Source organism: Anthonomus grandis, chromosome 4 (genome assembly GCF_022605725.1).
Source record: "Anthonomus grandis grandis chromosome 4, icAntGran1.3, whole genome shotgun sequence".
Lineage (NCBI taxonomy): Eukaryota > Metazoa > Arthropoda > Insecta > Coleoptera > Curculionidae > Anthonomus > Anthonomus grandis.
Window position 1 is genome coordinate 27,978,632 of NC_065549.1, and position 16,393 is coordinate 27,995,024.

Below are 16,393 nucleotides of genomic sequence, written 5' to 3' on the forward strand. Positions count from 1 at the left end.
GGCAAATATCACAAGCATTAATATAGTCGGTTACAGTGTTTTAATGCCTATCCAATAATAATTACGTTTTAGATATTCTAATGTTTCGTTTATACCCCTATGGTTTACTTTTCCTTCGTGGTGGTTTTTCGTTAATAACATTTGTTCTTCTTTATCAGTTATAGTATTAAGTAATTTAGTACATCTTAAGAGTTTTGGGCCATTTTCTACAAAATGGTTTAAATAAACTTCATTAAAATTTTTATATAGATCATCTGTGTGAAAATAGATACAATATGTTTTGTTTAGTATAGTCCTTTTTATAGTATAGTCCCTTAAAAACTCGATTATTAAATGTTCGTTATTAGTTTGAGGAATATGAATCGTTAGAATTTTGTGGTGTTCATAGTTGTCTTGGTTGATTTTTAATTTAGGATAAATATGGGGAAAAACTAATATTTGATTAGTTTTGTTATTGATCATCTCATCGAGTATTTTTATTCCGTTATTGGTAGTTTCATTTATCGAAGAATGTTGCGTTTGTGAGTCGGTTTGGTCTAGTTCATTATTTATTATTTGAGTATCCAGTGGTCTTATTTGTATATCAGATAGAATTTTTATTTGTTTGTTTTTCGGGATTTGATGACTAGATGAGGGTTCGTTTCTGTTCGCATTTATATTTGTTGTGTCTGGTAATTCATAAAGTGTAAAACTTTCTGCTACTCGTCGCAGGTATTCTAAGGTATCTAATTGGTCTTCGAAATTTCCTGGGCTGTTAATCATTGATTCATTTTCTATTGCATTAATTTGTATCCTAGAAAGAGCGTCGGCGAGGTCGTTTTTGTTTAGTTTGCCTTTTTTATACACGATATGGTAATCAAATTCTTCTAATTTTAATCTCCAGCGTATTAATTTTGAATTTTGTTCTTTTAATTTGGCTATCCATGCTAATGGTCGATGGTCGGTATATATTGTAAACTTTCTTCCGAATAAATATGGCCTAAAGTATTTACAAGCCCAAACTATCGCTAATAACTCTTTTTCAATCGTGCTATATTTTGTCTCGCTTTCATTTAGAGTTCTTGAGGCGTAAGCTATGGGTTTATCTGAGCCCACGGTTCCTTGCGATAAGATGGCGCCAATAGCGATGTTAGATGCGTCTGTTGTCAATATAAATTTTTTCGTAAAATCAGGGTATTCCAGTATAGGTGCGTTAATTAACAAATTTTTACAGATATTAAAGGCAGAAATAAAATCTTGTATATTAAAGTAATACTCTCGTGTATTACTTTGGATTCTTTCTTTAAGCAACGCGTTAAAGGTTTTGTTACACGTGCGAAATCCTTGATGAATTTGCGATAATAGCCGACTAATCCTAGAAAGCTTTTTATGTCTTTTTGTGTTTTGGGTAAAGGGAATTTTTTTATTGCTTCTATTTTATCGGGATTCGGTTTAACTCCGTCTCTAGTAATAACATGTCCAAGGTAGTTAACTTCTTTTCGCAAGAATTCCGATTTATCAAGTTGAACCTTGAAGTTGGCATTTCTTAGTCTAGTGAAAATTCGTCTTAATCTATCTAGATGTTCTTGTAGAGAAGTGCTAAAGATGACAATGTCGTCCACGTAGACTAGGCATTCTTCGTTTTGTAGTCCTCGCAATATATTGTCCATTACTCGTTGAAACGTAGCGGGTGCATTTTTTAAGCCAAACGGCATTCTTTTGAATTCGTAGTGTCCTCTTTCAGTGGAGAAAGCCGTTTTTTGTATGTCCTCAGGGTTTATTTCTATTTAGTGAAATCCGTTAGCTAAATCTAAGGTCGAAAAATACTGACTTTTTCCTAATTTATCGAGTATCTCCGTGATGTTTGGTAAGGCATATTTGTCGTCTATCGTTCTTTCGTTTAGTTTTCTGTAGTCAATAACCAGTCTCCATTTTCGTTTTCCGGATGAGTCCATCTTTTTAGGTACGATCCAAATTGGACTTGACCATGGAGAAGCTGAGTCTTGAATTATACCTTGTTTGAGCATTTTTTGTACTTGGTTTCTGACTTCAGATTTATGAACTTCGGGGTATCTGTACGTTTTGGTAAAAATTGGTGTTTCGTTTGTTAAGTTTACCTTATGTTATACTTTGTTTGTAAAGGTTAAAGGAATCTGTTCACAATAAAAGATATCTCGAAATTCGTAACATAAGTTTCTAATTGCTTGTTTTTCTTCTTGATTACAGTGATCGACACCAATGTTTTTTAGGTTATTTTTTAATAAATTATCCTGGATAATGTATGACTTATTATCATGTATTTGTTCACTATTATCTAAGTTTTCTATTAAATTTAATTCATTGAGATTTAATAATTCTATATTAAAAGGTTTTAAAATGTTAATTGTTTTGGAAATTTCGTCACTATTAGTAATTACTGTTGTTATGAAGTAATTGTCAATTCGCACAATTGCTTCAGGTGTTTCAAGTTTATCGTCGAATTTAATGTAATCAAAAATCGCTATGCCTTTTTCCTTATTGACAGGTAATTTAACAATTTGTTTTGTTCTACCGGGTATTTTGATTGAATATTTATTTGGACTTATATTTTCTTGGATATCAGATGTAAATTGGGTATTTTCTAGATCATAGACGATAGGTATTTTAGCAAATGGTGTTTTAATTTGTTTGTTATTAATATCTAGGATTGTTTTTAGTTGACTAAGCAAATCAACACCTATGAGACCATCATATTTATTACTAAAATTTTCTTTAACGTTAAAAAGTTTAAAAGCTGGAATGGAAATTACTTTGTCATGATAGAAAATCATGTGTGCAGTTTGGATTTGAAAGTCTTCATTAAAAATAAATTTCTTAAAATATTTATGTGCAATTTCTATTGAGATTAAACTTTTGGTACTTCCTGTGTCTATTAAAAATTTGGCGTTTATTTCGGGTATAATAATATATGGTAAGTCTGCCGATGTGTTATTTAAAAGTATTACGTCGCTTCCTTGTTGGTTGGGTCTATAGTAAAATTTGCTGAATCGTTGTCGTCGTTTTGAGAATGTTGATGCAGATGCGGATGCATATTTTCATTTTGTGTGGGTTGGTTAAAATTGCTTTCAATAGTATCATTTGATAATTCAGTATTATTTGCATTGTTGTCGGGTTGATTATAATATGGATCATATTGATAAGGTTCTTCGTAATCATAATCGAATTCATAATCATAATCGTATTCATTGGAAATTTCCGTGTACCTCAATTGATTGGGTTTTTGTCTGGAATGGCCAGATGAAATGTCCATTGGTTCATGTAATTGTTGGACGTTGTTTTGATTCTGGTTATTATTGAATCTATTTGGATTGTAAGCTTGATTAGAGCTGGGTCTATTAGAATAATTGGGTCTTTGCAAATAATTATATTGAGGAACGTTGTTTCTCGAAAAGAAAGGGGATTGTCCAAAAACTGGTCTCTGAGCGAAAATATTTTGTGGAGCAATTTGCCTAAAAGAATTTTGATTAAAATTTGGGAAATAGGGTCGATTCTGGAAGTGGTTGGGTCTAACATTATTTTGTGGAAAATTATTTTGTGGTTGATTTATTCTGGGAATGACGTTATGGTTATTTGGTAAATTAGGGGATCTTGCGTTTCCATTATGTGAAAAGGGTATGATTCTTGGGGTCGGTTTAAAGTTATGGGTATTAAGGGTATTACTTCTTTGTTGACTATAAAGGAAGTTTTCTTCTTCAATTACAAGAGACATTGCTTTTTCTAGATTTTCGGGGTTCCTAATTCTAATATTATTTTGTAGAGTTCCGGTTAGACCTCTAATAAAAGTTTTTAAAGCTAGTTCGTCATAGTTTTTTGTTCTTAATTCTTTATCTGCTGTTGTTAGACTTAAAGTGTTTAGTTTAGAAAATATTAAAGATCGTGCATCTTGACAACGCATACCAACATTATACGGGGCTTCGCCCTTATTTGGAGATAATGTAATTAGATCCTGAACTAAACAATCAAGATTTCTTTGATCACCAAAACTTAATTCTAATGCGCTTTTTATATTTTCCCATGTTTCCAATTCATTTACTCTGGAACCAATCAGAGTTAGAGCTCTGCCAGTTAACTTTCCAATAATTGCCCTACTTATAAAATTGTTATGAATGTCATCACCTTCTTTATAGAAATTATTAATTAAACTTGTACAATTATTGATAAAAACAGCCAAAGTATGTGGATTTCCATCAAAATTAGGAATAGTATCCACATATAGTTTCAAAAGGGAATAGTTTACGTTAGTGTTATTGTTATTTCCACTAGTGCTGGCATTTGTAATTTATTCCATACTAGCTTGATTTGTTGTCATATTTCTTAAATTAAACGCGGGTTTAGTTTTATTCCTTAAATTTGGTAATTTATATTTTTTGATTAATTCCTGTAATGAGACGTCAGAATCGTCAGTATCGGACATTAAGGTGATTCGTTCAAGAAATTTTCATTTTCTTATCTATCTATTTTTCTTTCATTTTTTGTATATTATAACAAAAATTTTTAAATCCTAGCTAATTCTAAAATTAAAAATTTCACTTGTCAAACGAGCAAAATAATGTATATCAAAACAAATAATTCTTTTAAAAATTACTTACAGTAAAATGAAGATTCGTATCATTCTTTTGGATTCTTGCTTAACCTAGTGCCAATAGCAGTGAAGCGATGCTGTCTTCTGTATCCCTGGTCTTCCTAATCTATGCGTCCAATAGGAAAGAAGCGATTTCGTCTTCTAATCCCTGGTCCTCTTAGCTATGCTGGCTTCTGCGATGTTTGTCTTCCACCAACGCTGATAACTGCAAGTGCGTTCTCTGCTCTTCCCACAGCAATGCGTGTTCGATTTGCCAAATTAACTGTAGAAACGGAAACTATTCGCGATTTTTGTCGAAGCGTTTTAGCAAATCCTACCGACAACGCCAATTTTATGATCGAACGGGAAAAGAGCGTTTTTCAAAACAACACGTTTACAAATTATCACGACTTTAATTTCTATATGTACAGAGTCAAGAGAAGAGTAAAGCTTACTGAAATGGGTTACAATAGTATTTATAATCTTAATATAAATGCGCTTGCAATATTCTGTATGATCATGGGTTTCCACGGGAACTCATGTGTGGGCGTAGTTCTCATAATGGTAATGTCTAAGGGTGTCTGCATATAACTCCTCTTAAGTTGAAAAAGTCGATTTTCAACTATCGATAATTCAAAAACTACTTGATTAAAGTATAACATGTAATACATCAAATTGCTTAAATTTTACGCGGAATCAGAAAATCAAATATTATATAGGATGTTCCGTTTAAAAAAACATGAAATTCTTCTATCACGTCTTATGTGAACATCCTGAATATATGTCAACATAATTTTAATATATAGCTTTTTCCCCCCTGTACAGGGTGGCCAAATAAGAATGCGAGGTACTGTATCTGGGAAACTATTCATCGTAGAAGCTTGCGATAAAAAAATTTGTTACTAAAATGGCCAAGAGAATGACCTGGAAAATATTTTTAAGTTTCTAAAATGGCCGCTAGGCGGCGCAACTGCAATCTTGAATCTAGAAAACTGATGTTTTTGTAAATTTTGCTGAATTAACCTAACAAAAAAATAGCTGATTATTAAAGTAGAGACTAATCTGAACCTTTTTTATTTGAATAGTTTTGCTGTATCTCTAAAAATAAAGTGGTGGGGGGTGTTCAAAAGTTGGCTTAAAACACACCCTGTATACTAAAAACACCTTAGCCGATTTTATCAAACTTGGGCTAGTTGAAAAGAGCTACTATTAAGCTACGAATATTATTATAATTCATGATTTTTTAGTTTTACATCTCGCCGCTAGACTAATGACTAATTTTCTCAAAAAACTTAAATGCGTTGAAATGATTTTTTTTTCATAGAAAAATAGCTAAATGATGTCTAAATAATCTTGCGAAAACCGCAACTCGATATCTTGTTCCTAACCTAAAATATAGGCCAAAGAATATTTTATACCCTTAAATTTTAATTTTTTTATACTAATTATTTTGGAATTTTTTAAAATTCACTACTTTTGAAAACAAAATTTACCATTTTTGAAAATATTACCTAATATCACTAAAAGGTAAGTATTAATAATGCTTATATCAGAAATCAGACCTATTTTATGTTATATATTCCCTATGGATATAATACGAAAAAAATAATTATTAGAAAGCAGGCCATGGAATGCAACAAAACAAATGTCTACTCAAATTATAAACATTCCTCAAATTGTCAATAGTAAGTTGTCAAAAGTTTTACGTTACTTGAGCATTTTTTGTTTTTGCAAAATGCGTTTAACGAACGATGAAGCTGTTGATGTTTGCTTTCGGTTAACATGCTTGCGGTTTATTTTGAATGTCTTCAAAATGCTGCAGTAGCAAAAAGAGTTTATGCTGCTCGATATCCAAATCGAAGTCCTTGCGATATTAGATTTTTTCCCCGATTAGTGGCGAACTTACGAGCCAATGGTAGTTTTCGGCCTAGGTTTCAACGGCCAAGAATTAGAAGAAATGTGGACAATATTAACAGCGTACTGGGATATATTGAAGGAAATCCTCATGTTAGCACAAGAGCATTATCCCTTGAATTAGGCATATCAAGAACAACGATTCAAAATATTTTGAAGGACAATAGGTAAATTCTAATAGCCATCGCCATATATGGATTTATTTACTTCAGTTTTTTTTTTAATATATTTATAGAATGCACCCATATCATGTTAATTTACATCAGGCATTGGAAGAAGCAGACTTTGACCGTAGGTTGGACTATTGCCATTGGATATTAGACATGATACGCGAGGACAGAGATTTTTTATTTAAAATTCTTTGGACCGATGAAGCCACATTTAATAGTGACGGTAGAGTCAACCTGCATAACATGCATTATTGGTCTGCAGAAAATCCGCATTGGTTGCGTGAAGTTCAGCACCAAGGGCGCTGGAGTTTAAATGTGTGGTGTGGTATACTTGGAGGCAATATTATTGGACCATATTTTTTTGAGCAATCTCTAAATGGCAATGTTTTTTTCGACTTTTTGGTAAATCAATTACCGTTGTTGCTGGAAGATGTGCCACTGGAAGTCCGGCAAAATTTGTTTTTGCAGTTGGATAGTTGTCTAGCACATTTTGATAGGAATGTGCGAGAGCATATTAATAACATTTTTCAACAGCGGTGGATTGGAAGAGGAAGCCTGTTTCCATGGCCTCCGCGATTCCCAGACTTAACCTGTCTGGATTTCTATTTATGGGGGCGGTTAAAGGACATTGTATTTCAGACTCAGCCTACGACTAGAGAAGATATGAAAAACCACATTCGTAATGCAATACATACCATACCGAGAGCCGAAATTGAAGCTGCAGTTCTACCCATGAGAGGCTTCAGCAATGCATAGAGCGTGATGGTCAGCATTTCGAGCATTTACGGGGGCATTAAAACCCTTTCTTTTTAAAATCGGTCTTTTATAGGGCCACCACTTACATTATAAAAGAAATTCGAAATAAATTATTTTGTAGTTTTTATAAATATTAAGGGATTTCCATATAAAATTTTCTTTGGCCTAAATTTTAGGTTAGGATGAAGATATTAAGATGCGGTTTTCGCAAGCATATTTAGGCGTCATTAAGCTATTTTTTTGTATAAAAAATTTATACCATTGCATTTAAGTTTTTTGAGAAAATTAGTCATTTGTGTCAGAAAGCCGAAAAAAGCCCTCTAGCGGCGAGATGTAAAACTAAAAAAACATGAAATATAATAATATTCGTAGCTTAATAATAGCTCTTTTCAACTAGCCCAAGTTTGATAAAATCGGCTAAGGTGTTTTTAGTATACAGGGTGTGTTTTAAGCCAACTTGAACACCCCCCACCACTTTATTTTTAGAGATACAGCAAAACTATTCAAATAAAAAAGGTTCGGATTAGTCTCTACTTTAATAATCAGCTATTTTTTTGTTAGGTTAATCCAGCAAAATTTACAGAAACATCAGTTTTCTAGATTCAAGATTGCAGTTGCGCCCCCTAGCGGCCATTTTAGAAACTTGAAAATATTTTCCAGGTCATTCTCTTGGCCATTTTAGTAATAAATTTTTTTATCGCAAGCTTCTACGATGAATAGTTTCCCAGATACAGTACCTCGCATTCTTATTTCGCCACCCTGTACATAGAAGTACTTTCTTAGTTACTAAGTTGCTTAAAAGTACAGCCACAATGGAGGAAGGGAATAATAAAAAATGGACATGCTTTATACAAAATTAGTAAATCGTTGTTTTAATATTTATACTTCATTATTATTTATAAAGAATTTTGTGTTGCTATCTTTTCATAAAACTATTAGGATAATATAATATGGATGTTTATATCAAGGTAGAAAGAAAACTTTATTATGAAAATTATTAAAAAAGGTACAAAATAAAAGGAATTTTACTTTACCCGCAGCGATGCCAAAAAAATCTATTGCTTTTATCTATTCTTTTATTGAAAACCAAAAATTATTGTAGATCCAAAGCGATTTTGGATCAGAAATATTTTCAGGAAGGAAAAGAACAAGATATCTATCACCAATTACTTAATGATATGAAACTTTATAGAAAAATATTTTAATTTTTTGAGAATTGACATTGACATGTGAGACTTTCAATACCTTATTAAATAATGTGGGATATAAATTAACAAAACCTTATTGCGTAAGAGAGCCAATATCTAGTTGTGAACGAATTGTATAAGATATTATAAGAATATATATAATTTTAATAAGAATAAATATTCTTTGCTACTTTCATACATTACTGCTGCTGCTGCAGCTTTATCTCAAGTAGAGTTCGGTCTTTTTGAGGCATTCAGACTATCACAAACATATCACATGTTCTATGGCAGATTAAGATTTTCAGCGTTAAATTGGTAAAGTAAAAACCGCGGTTACTCTTTTGGTTGACAACTTTGACAGGTAAGTGTGACGTATTATTGCCTCACCATTTAAAAATTCTGATCTAAAGCACATGTATGAAGCTTGTATGGTGAAAATCGGTATCGTATGTCGGCCATCTTGCTTGGCAAAATTGACAGGGAGCTGACAGACAGCTGTTAAGACATACAAACCAAATAAAAATGCAGAAAAGAATAAATTATCAAAACAGCGAATAGATTTGCAAAAAATACAGTGAAGAACGTAAAGGTAAGTTAAGTTTTAAAAATGTGTGATATTTTATGTACCACATATTTTATATATTATAAAAAAATAAATGTCGGATTTAGTTTTTTTTAAATCATGTAAACTGATTTATTCAATAAAAATAAAACAGTTATCCGGATCAGTACTCAGTACTCATTTAAGTATTCGATTTTAAGTTGTACTCGATTCCGTAATATTCGATTCCCTAAAGTATTCGATTCAACCCGACTCACTACTCACGAAAATTTTATTTAGAACCAGTTATAATCGAGTAATCGTATCGAATCGTGATTTTAGAATCCCGTGATTTTAGATTTTTCAATTTCCTTCAGTCCCCATTACAAGAAAAACATGGAGAGAGATATGCAATGTAAATTTTATTTAAGACTTTGAGCTATAGAATTTGTTCTGATCAGTTCTCTTCACCAAATTTTAATAACGCTGATACTGCTGGATTTACACTACAATACCTACATATTTATTTAAAAATTTCTTTTGTCATTATTTTTCACATGAATCATTCAGAGAATTTATTTATAAGGTTTGCACTGCCTATTTTTTCATTTTATTTCATACTCATATCATACCACTTTCTATGTTCAGTGAGATGAGACATAGGTATAGAGACTAACAGAGCTGAGGGCCCAGAATGGATCAGAGTGAATGTTTTTGTTATAACTTGTTTTTTTTTTCTGTAGGGATTTGTCTTTAAATTAAGTTTTTTTTTCAATTATATAGTTCCAAATTATATTGTCAGTATTATCGGAGACCAACAAATATATACTATGTATGTGATATATGCTATACTATAAGTTGTAGAATATAAGAAATATATATTAAACAAAGATAATTCACTCAGCAGTGAAATTATTTTTTTTTACAAATATTATAAATTTTTATAGAATATTTTATTTAGGTGTAGTTGTATTTTATGTATGTATTTTTTTGCTCTTTATGTCTAGGTCTGGCAAGTTTTGTTTTTAAATCATTCTTAGTAATATAGATTATGTATTCTTTTAACTTGTGTAGGTTTAGTACATGAATGTTAGTACTTAGGTCATTAGTCTTAAGTATTATCTGAAAAGATTATCTTAATTGTCTGCTAGATGAACTATATACTTTATAAAATATTCCTTTTTTTTGGGTCACAATGTTGAAGACTAGAATCTGCACTGAAGAAATTTGAATTTGTCGACCTTTTATTTGCATGTATAGTTTTGTACTACACTTATAACTATTTTGTGTATTGTATTTTTGCAAATAAAAAATATTTATTATTATAGGGATATTATTAATCTAGTGGTAATATGTATAATAAGAAAATAACACAAAAATCTTCACAATATTTTCTAATCTGTTTGAGTTGGCATAGTTCAGTGCTATAATAAAATACTTTTAAACATTTTTAGATTAATTCTAATTTATGTAATATCTGTTATAATGAATTATTGTATGTTATGTTGTATGTAATTTTAATTTTATTTTATGTTATAAATACATTTTTAAGTAATTATTTTTCAGGAAAATTAAATAATAAATGTATTAAAGAAAAACATTGTTTTATTTCCATTTTGAAATTGGTGATGTTGTACACTATTGTTAACTGATTATTGGAGTACATGAACTCATTTAGCTATGTATGTGAAATATAGCTAAATAATTTTATGTTATCCTGTTGATCTGATGCTAACACCTAATCAAAAAGTAACTTTTATGATTGGGTGGTGTTTGCTGTGGATATTGCGATTAAGTAATAACATGAGATTTCTTAATAAAGGAAATTTCAATTTTCCGCCCTAATTTGGCCACGCGTTTCTACCATTTTGATTGGTCCAATTAGTTACGTCAGACTGTCAAGTTAGTTACAATAGCTTCCGTTGCCAAGGGAGAGGACGATTTGTCACAAGAATTTCGATAAGTTTGTATGCAACCACCAGTTCTCGATATATTTGTGTTCTGTGATCTAAAGAAACAGTCGCTGAAATGAATTGGTTATTATATTATAGGAACCTAAGAGTTTATGTCTTTGTTTTTTCTTTTCTGTTTGATTAAAAAATGAAGTCGAATTTTTTGATTTTCCAGAGCCTTAGTCACTCTTTTCTCTCGAATAAACTATTGTGCTTTTAATGGATCTAAAATAAATTATGTATAATGGTCATGTAAATTTGCATGGGTAAAGCCATAAATACCTTATTGCCGGAATTAATTATAAATGTTCTCTCCTTTAATTTAACTTTTTTTACTAAGTAGCGTATTAATAGTTTACTATGAAATAATTGAAAAGAATATAAAATATGTAACGTAACAAACATAACATAATATAAAATTTCTAAAATAGGTACCATCAAGCAAATTCCTTGACGTTTCCAGGTCCTCAACCTTACCTATTACTTGTTCTCATTGATAATTTAAGATTAATTAGAATTTTTTTTTTTTAATTTAAGGGGCTCCAACCATATCGCAATCCTCAATCAATTTTTTACAATCTAAGGATAGCCTTCTTCTGGACTCTATAACCGAAAGAATAACCCAAGTCCAAAACCGGGTAATAATTGGTAAATACCAAACGCCAAAGAGCTGATCCGTGACGTCACGTTTTCCCTTATTTTGGTTAAAACCAGAATCGCTGAAACGCATTGGTATTTACCAACTAAAAACCATTCCACACTGAAAATCGGCTTATATTGCATAATAGGAGTAGGTACCTGCAGAGATGCATTCACCTTTTCAAGTGCTTTCAAAATGGCTTCTTCAGCCTTATTCTGATTGGCCTTTCCCCTTCATCAGCATATGGGAATAATGCGACATGTCAGTGGTGATAGAGCAGTTGAAGAGGCAATTCTGACATTCGACACAGTTAATAAGGTAAAAATATTGACAGATAGAATAATTACGTACTGACATCCATCTGCAACTTTCTGACTAATAAGAAGCTAGTATTTCCACCAATGAAAACTATTTCACAGATGCATGTGAAATCACCTTTAGATACTCTCTGCCGAACTGTCAAAGTTCATGTCATTTTTTGACAATTTAATCCCTTTACACTTCAATAATTCGGGTCTTTTGTTTACCAATTTTGTAATCTTTTCCTATATTTCTATCTTGGTGAATACCAAAATAAAGCTAAAATCCAGTGAACTTAAGAATGTTTTTGTCATTTGATTCACCATAGAGAATCAATTAAAGAGAATTTTACCGTCTCTGCTTCACTTTCCATTTCAATGGCTGGCATAAAATGTAAGTTTTTCTTGTCAAGATTCTATTTTCTATAACCTAGTCATGGAAGAAGGCTTTTTTCAATGTATTTCATTTTCTCCAAACAAAAACTTATAATTCAATTATATTTATATATTTTTATTATTACTTGATGACTAGACTTACTAGATGATTACTTGATCATAAACTTCAATTAATAAGTTTTCTAAATAAAAACCTTTGTAAGAGTAGGAATTAATCAGTAATCACTATTTCTCTGTGTCAGCATAGTAAAATAAATTGAATATTTGAGGTAATAATATCACTACATCCCCAAACCCGATATTTAACAAAAATATAGAACTACCTTGATAGATTATATCTCTAATTCCACTGTTTTAAAATATTTTAATTAACTATTTATGCTATATTATATGTAATTGTCATTGGATTTTACTTGTATATATTATTGCCATTTTAGACCTACAAAATTCCTTCCATATTTTGGTTGTACCAGTAGACTTAAGGGAGAAAGAAAAATTTGCTCTATATATGAGCAACCTTTTTTTAATTTAGCGATCTAAAACATTACTTTTTCACTTTTATGATTTGGTTTGCAAAAAAGGAAGTTTATTATTATTAAGTAGTATTGAGCTATGTGAATCTTATTTATTAATATAACCTAATGTAAATATAGTCAAGAACAAAATTAATAGAAAACTTATACCTGGCTACTAGTGACTTGACTAATGATTGTCACAAATGATTGGTGCAAAAAGATCACAATCCCAATTGCAAGTAGCTGTAATAAATTAAATCACAAAAGAATTACCTAAATAAAAAATTTAATTTTGTTTTAAATTAAAATAAGCCTAATTCAGACTGTAAAGTATGCCATCCTTTTTTATACTGTCTGTGCTTCTGAGTAATAATTTTCTTTTTTATGTTCTTTCATGGACCTTCAACTATATGTTTCATCTTTGAACAACAGCGTAAGTATAAAGCAAACATGTACAATAAATAACATTTATAACCTTTTGTTTGGTTACAGATTAGTTGCAATAGCCTTTACAGGTTCTGTTGGCATGACTTTGGTCATATTAGCCTGTGCTTTGCCACAATATGCGTAAGTATTTTTTTTATAAATAAATTTATTGTAATAGTTACTCCACATCTTTCAAAATTACTTTCTGTAAAATATTTTGAGATTTTCAATTGATTCACTCATAGATAATCTTCTATGTAATATCACAGATATAACTAGGTAACGCAATAAGCTTGCATTAGCTAGTTATATCTGTGGTAATATCTAATGGCTTTTAAGGAAGTGTAAAATATTTCTTTTTGAAAATAAATTCATATGTCTATAACAGTAACTGAAACATTCTTTAATTCGAGCTTTTCTGAACCTAAATATACTTGAAGCTAACTTGAAACATTCAAGCTCAAATTTTTCAGTCTCTCATTTGGCTCAAGTCTATTTAGTATATTGATATACCATACACCTATACCAAGTAAAAGGTAAAATTCCTATTGTCTTATTGTCCTTAAGTATTATAAGAAAATTCCCACCTCAGGTTATCAATATAGATTCCACATTTTAGTATTTGAGCTCCTTAATTTAGGGAGTTAAGGGTGGTTGATGTTTTTATGAAGGTTATTTGAGTTGCTGCAGTTAAGCTGTACTTAGCTAAAAAATTATACATTCATTTAAACAAGTAAGAAAAACTTCAGAAGCAGGTTCTAAATAAGCTTCCTTTTGTGAATTTCTACTAGAGTTTTGACGACCAACTTTTGAAATGGCCTTGAGGCTTAGTTTTTAAATATCTTTTTAACATTAATATTGTCTTTATAGAAATTCTTATCCCATCATTCAGACTTTATTTCTGCACATGAAATTAATAATTTTGGATTGCTTCTCAATTCAATACCTTTCATTTCACAGAATTTTAATTATTTTATGTTGCATTAAACAATATTGCGTTTTATAAAAAGAGTTCACTTAAAAAATAAGATGCTTATAATAAATTAAAAATGTTTAAAAGGATTTAGTGTAAATTATCATGTTTATGCTTCTTTATGCAAAGTTGATAATTATAAATTCATAAATACTTTTTATTTTACCTACCCCAAAATTGCATTTTTGTCAAGGAGTTAGGTGCCTCTTATTATAACAAATGAATTATTTAGCTTATCTCTTAATTTTAAAATGATACCAATAAACTATGCTGCTACAATATTCCAATATATATAATAATACTAATAATTATTTTTTTAGTGTTTGGTGGCCATTCTTCGTCGTGCTGTTCTATATTCTCGCGCCAATTCCCACACTTATGGCGAAACGATACAATGATCACTCAGGTTCTAGCAATTCATGCCTTGAAACAGCAATCTTCATTACTATGGGAATACTTGTCTGCTCATTCGCTCTACCAATTGTGTTAGCTCGAGGAAATATAATTCATTGGAGCGCTTGTGGATTGACACTTGCAGGAAATATTATTGTTTATGCAACTTTATTAGGTTTTTTCCTGGCCTTTGAATCAGACGACTCCGATTATAATATGTGGTAAAAAAGAAATCACCATGTAGGTCTTTGAATATACTTAAATGTTTTTTGAGGTATTTGGCTACTTTAATTTATATAATTTTTTGTAATAATAATAATTTTATGACTAAATTAAATTTCAGTATATCGCAGTTTATCCCTACATTAAAACGAAACTAACAAAAGGTTATTAAGGACTGTAATTGACTAAAATAATACAACATAACTACTGTTATTTAAATACTATGTTTATTTCTAGTTGATAAATTAAATTATTGCTTTAATATTAACTAGCTTTTATTAGAAGTAGTTCTCAGTTTTTTAGCAAAATTGAAATATATGGATAAAATATATTTTTATGAATTGTAATATTTATGCTTTATTTTTTAAATTTGTTTTCACTGTCATAAGTATGTCAACTCAGTCTAGATCAATAGAGAAACTGGTGAGTATTATCATTGCGAGTAGTTGGGCTGGTCACTGCTGATTGGTTGAAGACTTCCGTGATCAAAGCCTAATAACTGCCTCTTTCGCCATGGTATCAGGGATAAATACCTGGAAAAATACTTTAGACTTTTGTTATTTCCCATGTGGGCAAAAGGGGAACGTAAAAAAAACGTGGATAAACGTAAAATAAATTATGTTAACAATCAATTAATTAACCAAATACAAAATAATACCAAGACTCTCGAGAAGTTATTTGTGTATTCTTTTTTTTTACTTTAAGAGGGGAGATATTGCTGTTATTATAATTATTACAATTCATTTTATTTTCATTGCTATTTGCATGAAATAACATTTATCTGCAACCACAATATTGCAGAGCACAGCTGAACGTGTGGAAATGATTTTTATTTATGGTACAGAAGATCAGTGTTTGTTATGAACAGCTCAGTATTTAATCAGAGCCATCCGGAGAGACATGTTAAGTCGGGTAGGATACTGTCGCAAATAAAAAAAGGGATGAAACTTATTGTTGCAGATACTTACCATGACATAAGCATGGCAGCTTTTCGTCGAGTAGGCAGAAGGTATTAAAATAAAAAACCCTAATTATAAAAATTGGTACCCTCTTAATTTTATTATTCATTTATTTTTTAAGAAAATTTAGTTATTCATTATAAATGAAGAGTATATAAAACCTAATTATTAACTTTAACTTTTATCGAGTCTTATTGATAATTTAACTTCTTTTTGTTTGAAAGTAAATACTTTATCCCAAAATCAACATTTATTCTTCATAGAGATCTCTAATCATTTAAACCCATGCAAAAATTACATAACTATACTCCGTAGTGCTATAAGTGCTATATATGCTATAACACTAAAAGACTTTTAAATATCTAATTATAATAAAAAATCAAATACGCAAAAACTGACCGACAGGTTGCTAAAATTTATAGACCATTTAAGTAGAAAAATAAATATACGGTTGACGCAAGGCAAGGAATT

At 30.5% G+C, this 16,393-nt stretch overlaps 1 protein-coding gene and 1 long non-coding RNA gene across 2 annotated transcripts in view; both read left to right on the top strand.

Moving 5' to 3' along the window:
* The window catches only part of LOC126735450 (uncharacterized), a 224,282-nt gene that overhangs the window by 93,498 nt on the left and 114,391 nt on the right, over positions 1-16,393 (top strand). The window lies entirely within an intron of this gene.
* LOC126735448 (leptin receptor gene-related protein) lies at positions 13,443-15,310 on the top strand. Its single transcript, XM_050439440.1, has 2 exons — positions 13,443-13,516; positions 14,669-15,310. The coding sequence occupies exons 1-2, from the start codon at positions 13,476-13,478 to the stop codon at positions 14,964-14,966; spliced, it is 339 nt and encodes a 112-aa protein (XP_050295397.1). The 5' UTR covers positions 13,443-13,475; the 3' UTR covers positions 14,967-15,310.

Excerpts from the sequence above, each read along its gene's own strand:
- LOC126735448 (XM_050439440.1), top strand. The coding sequence starts at position 13,476 with ATGACTTTGGTCATATTAGCCTGTGCTTTGCCACAATATGC. Across the intron at positions 13,517-14,668 it reads TGTGCTTTGCCACAATATGC|TGTTTGGTGGCCATTCTTCG; the intron begins GTAAGTATTTTT and ends TTATTTTTTTAG.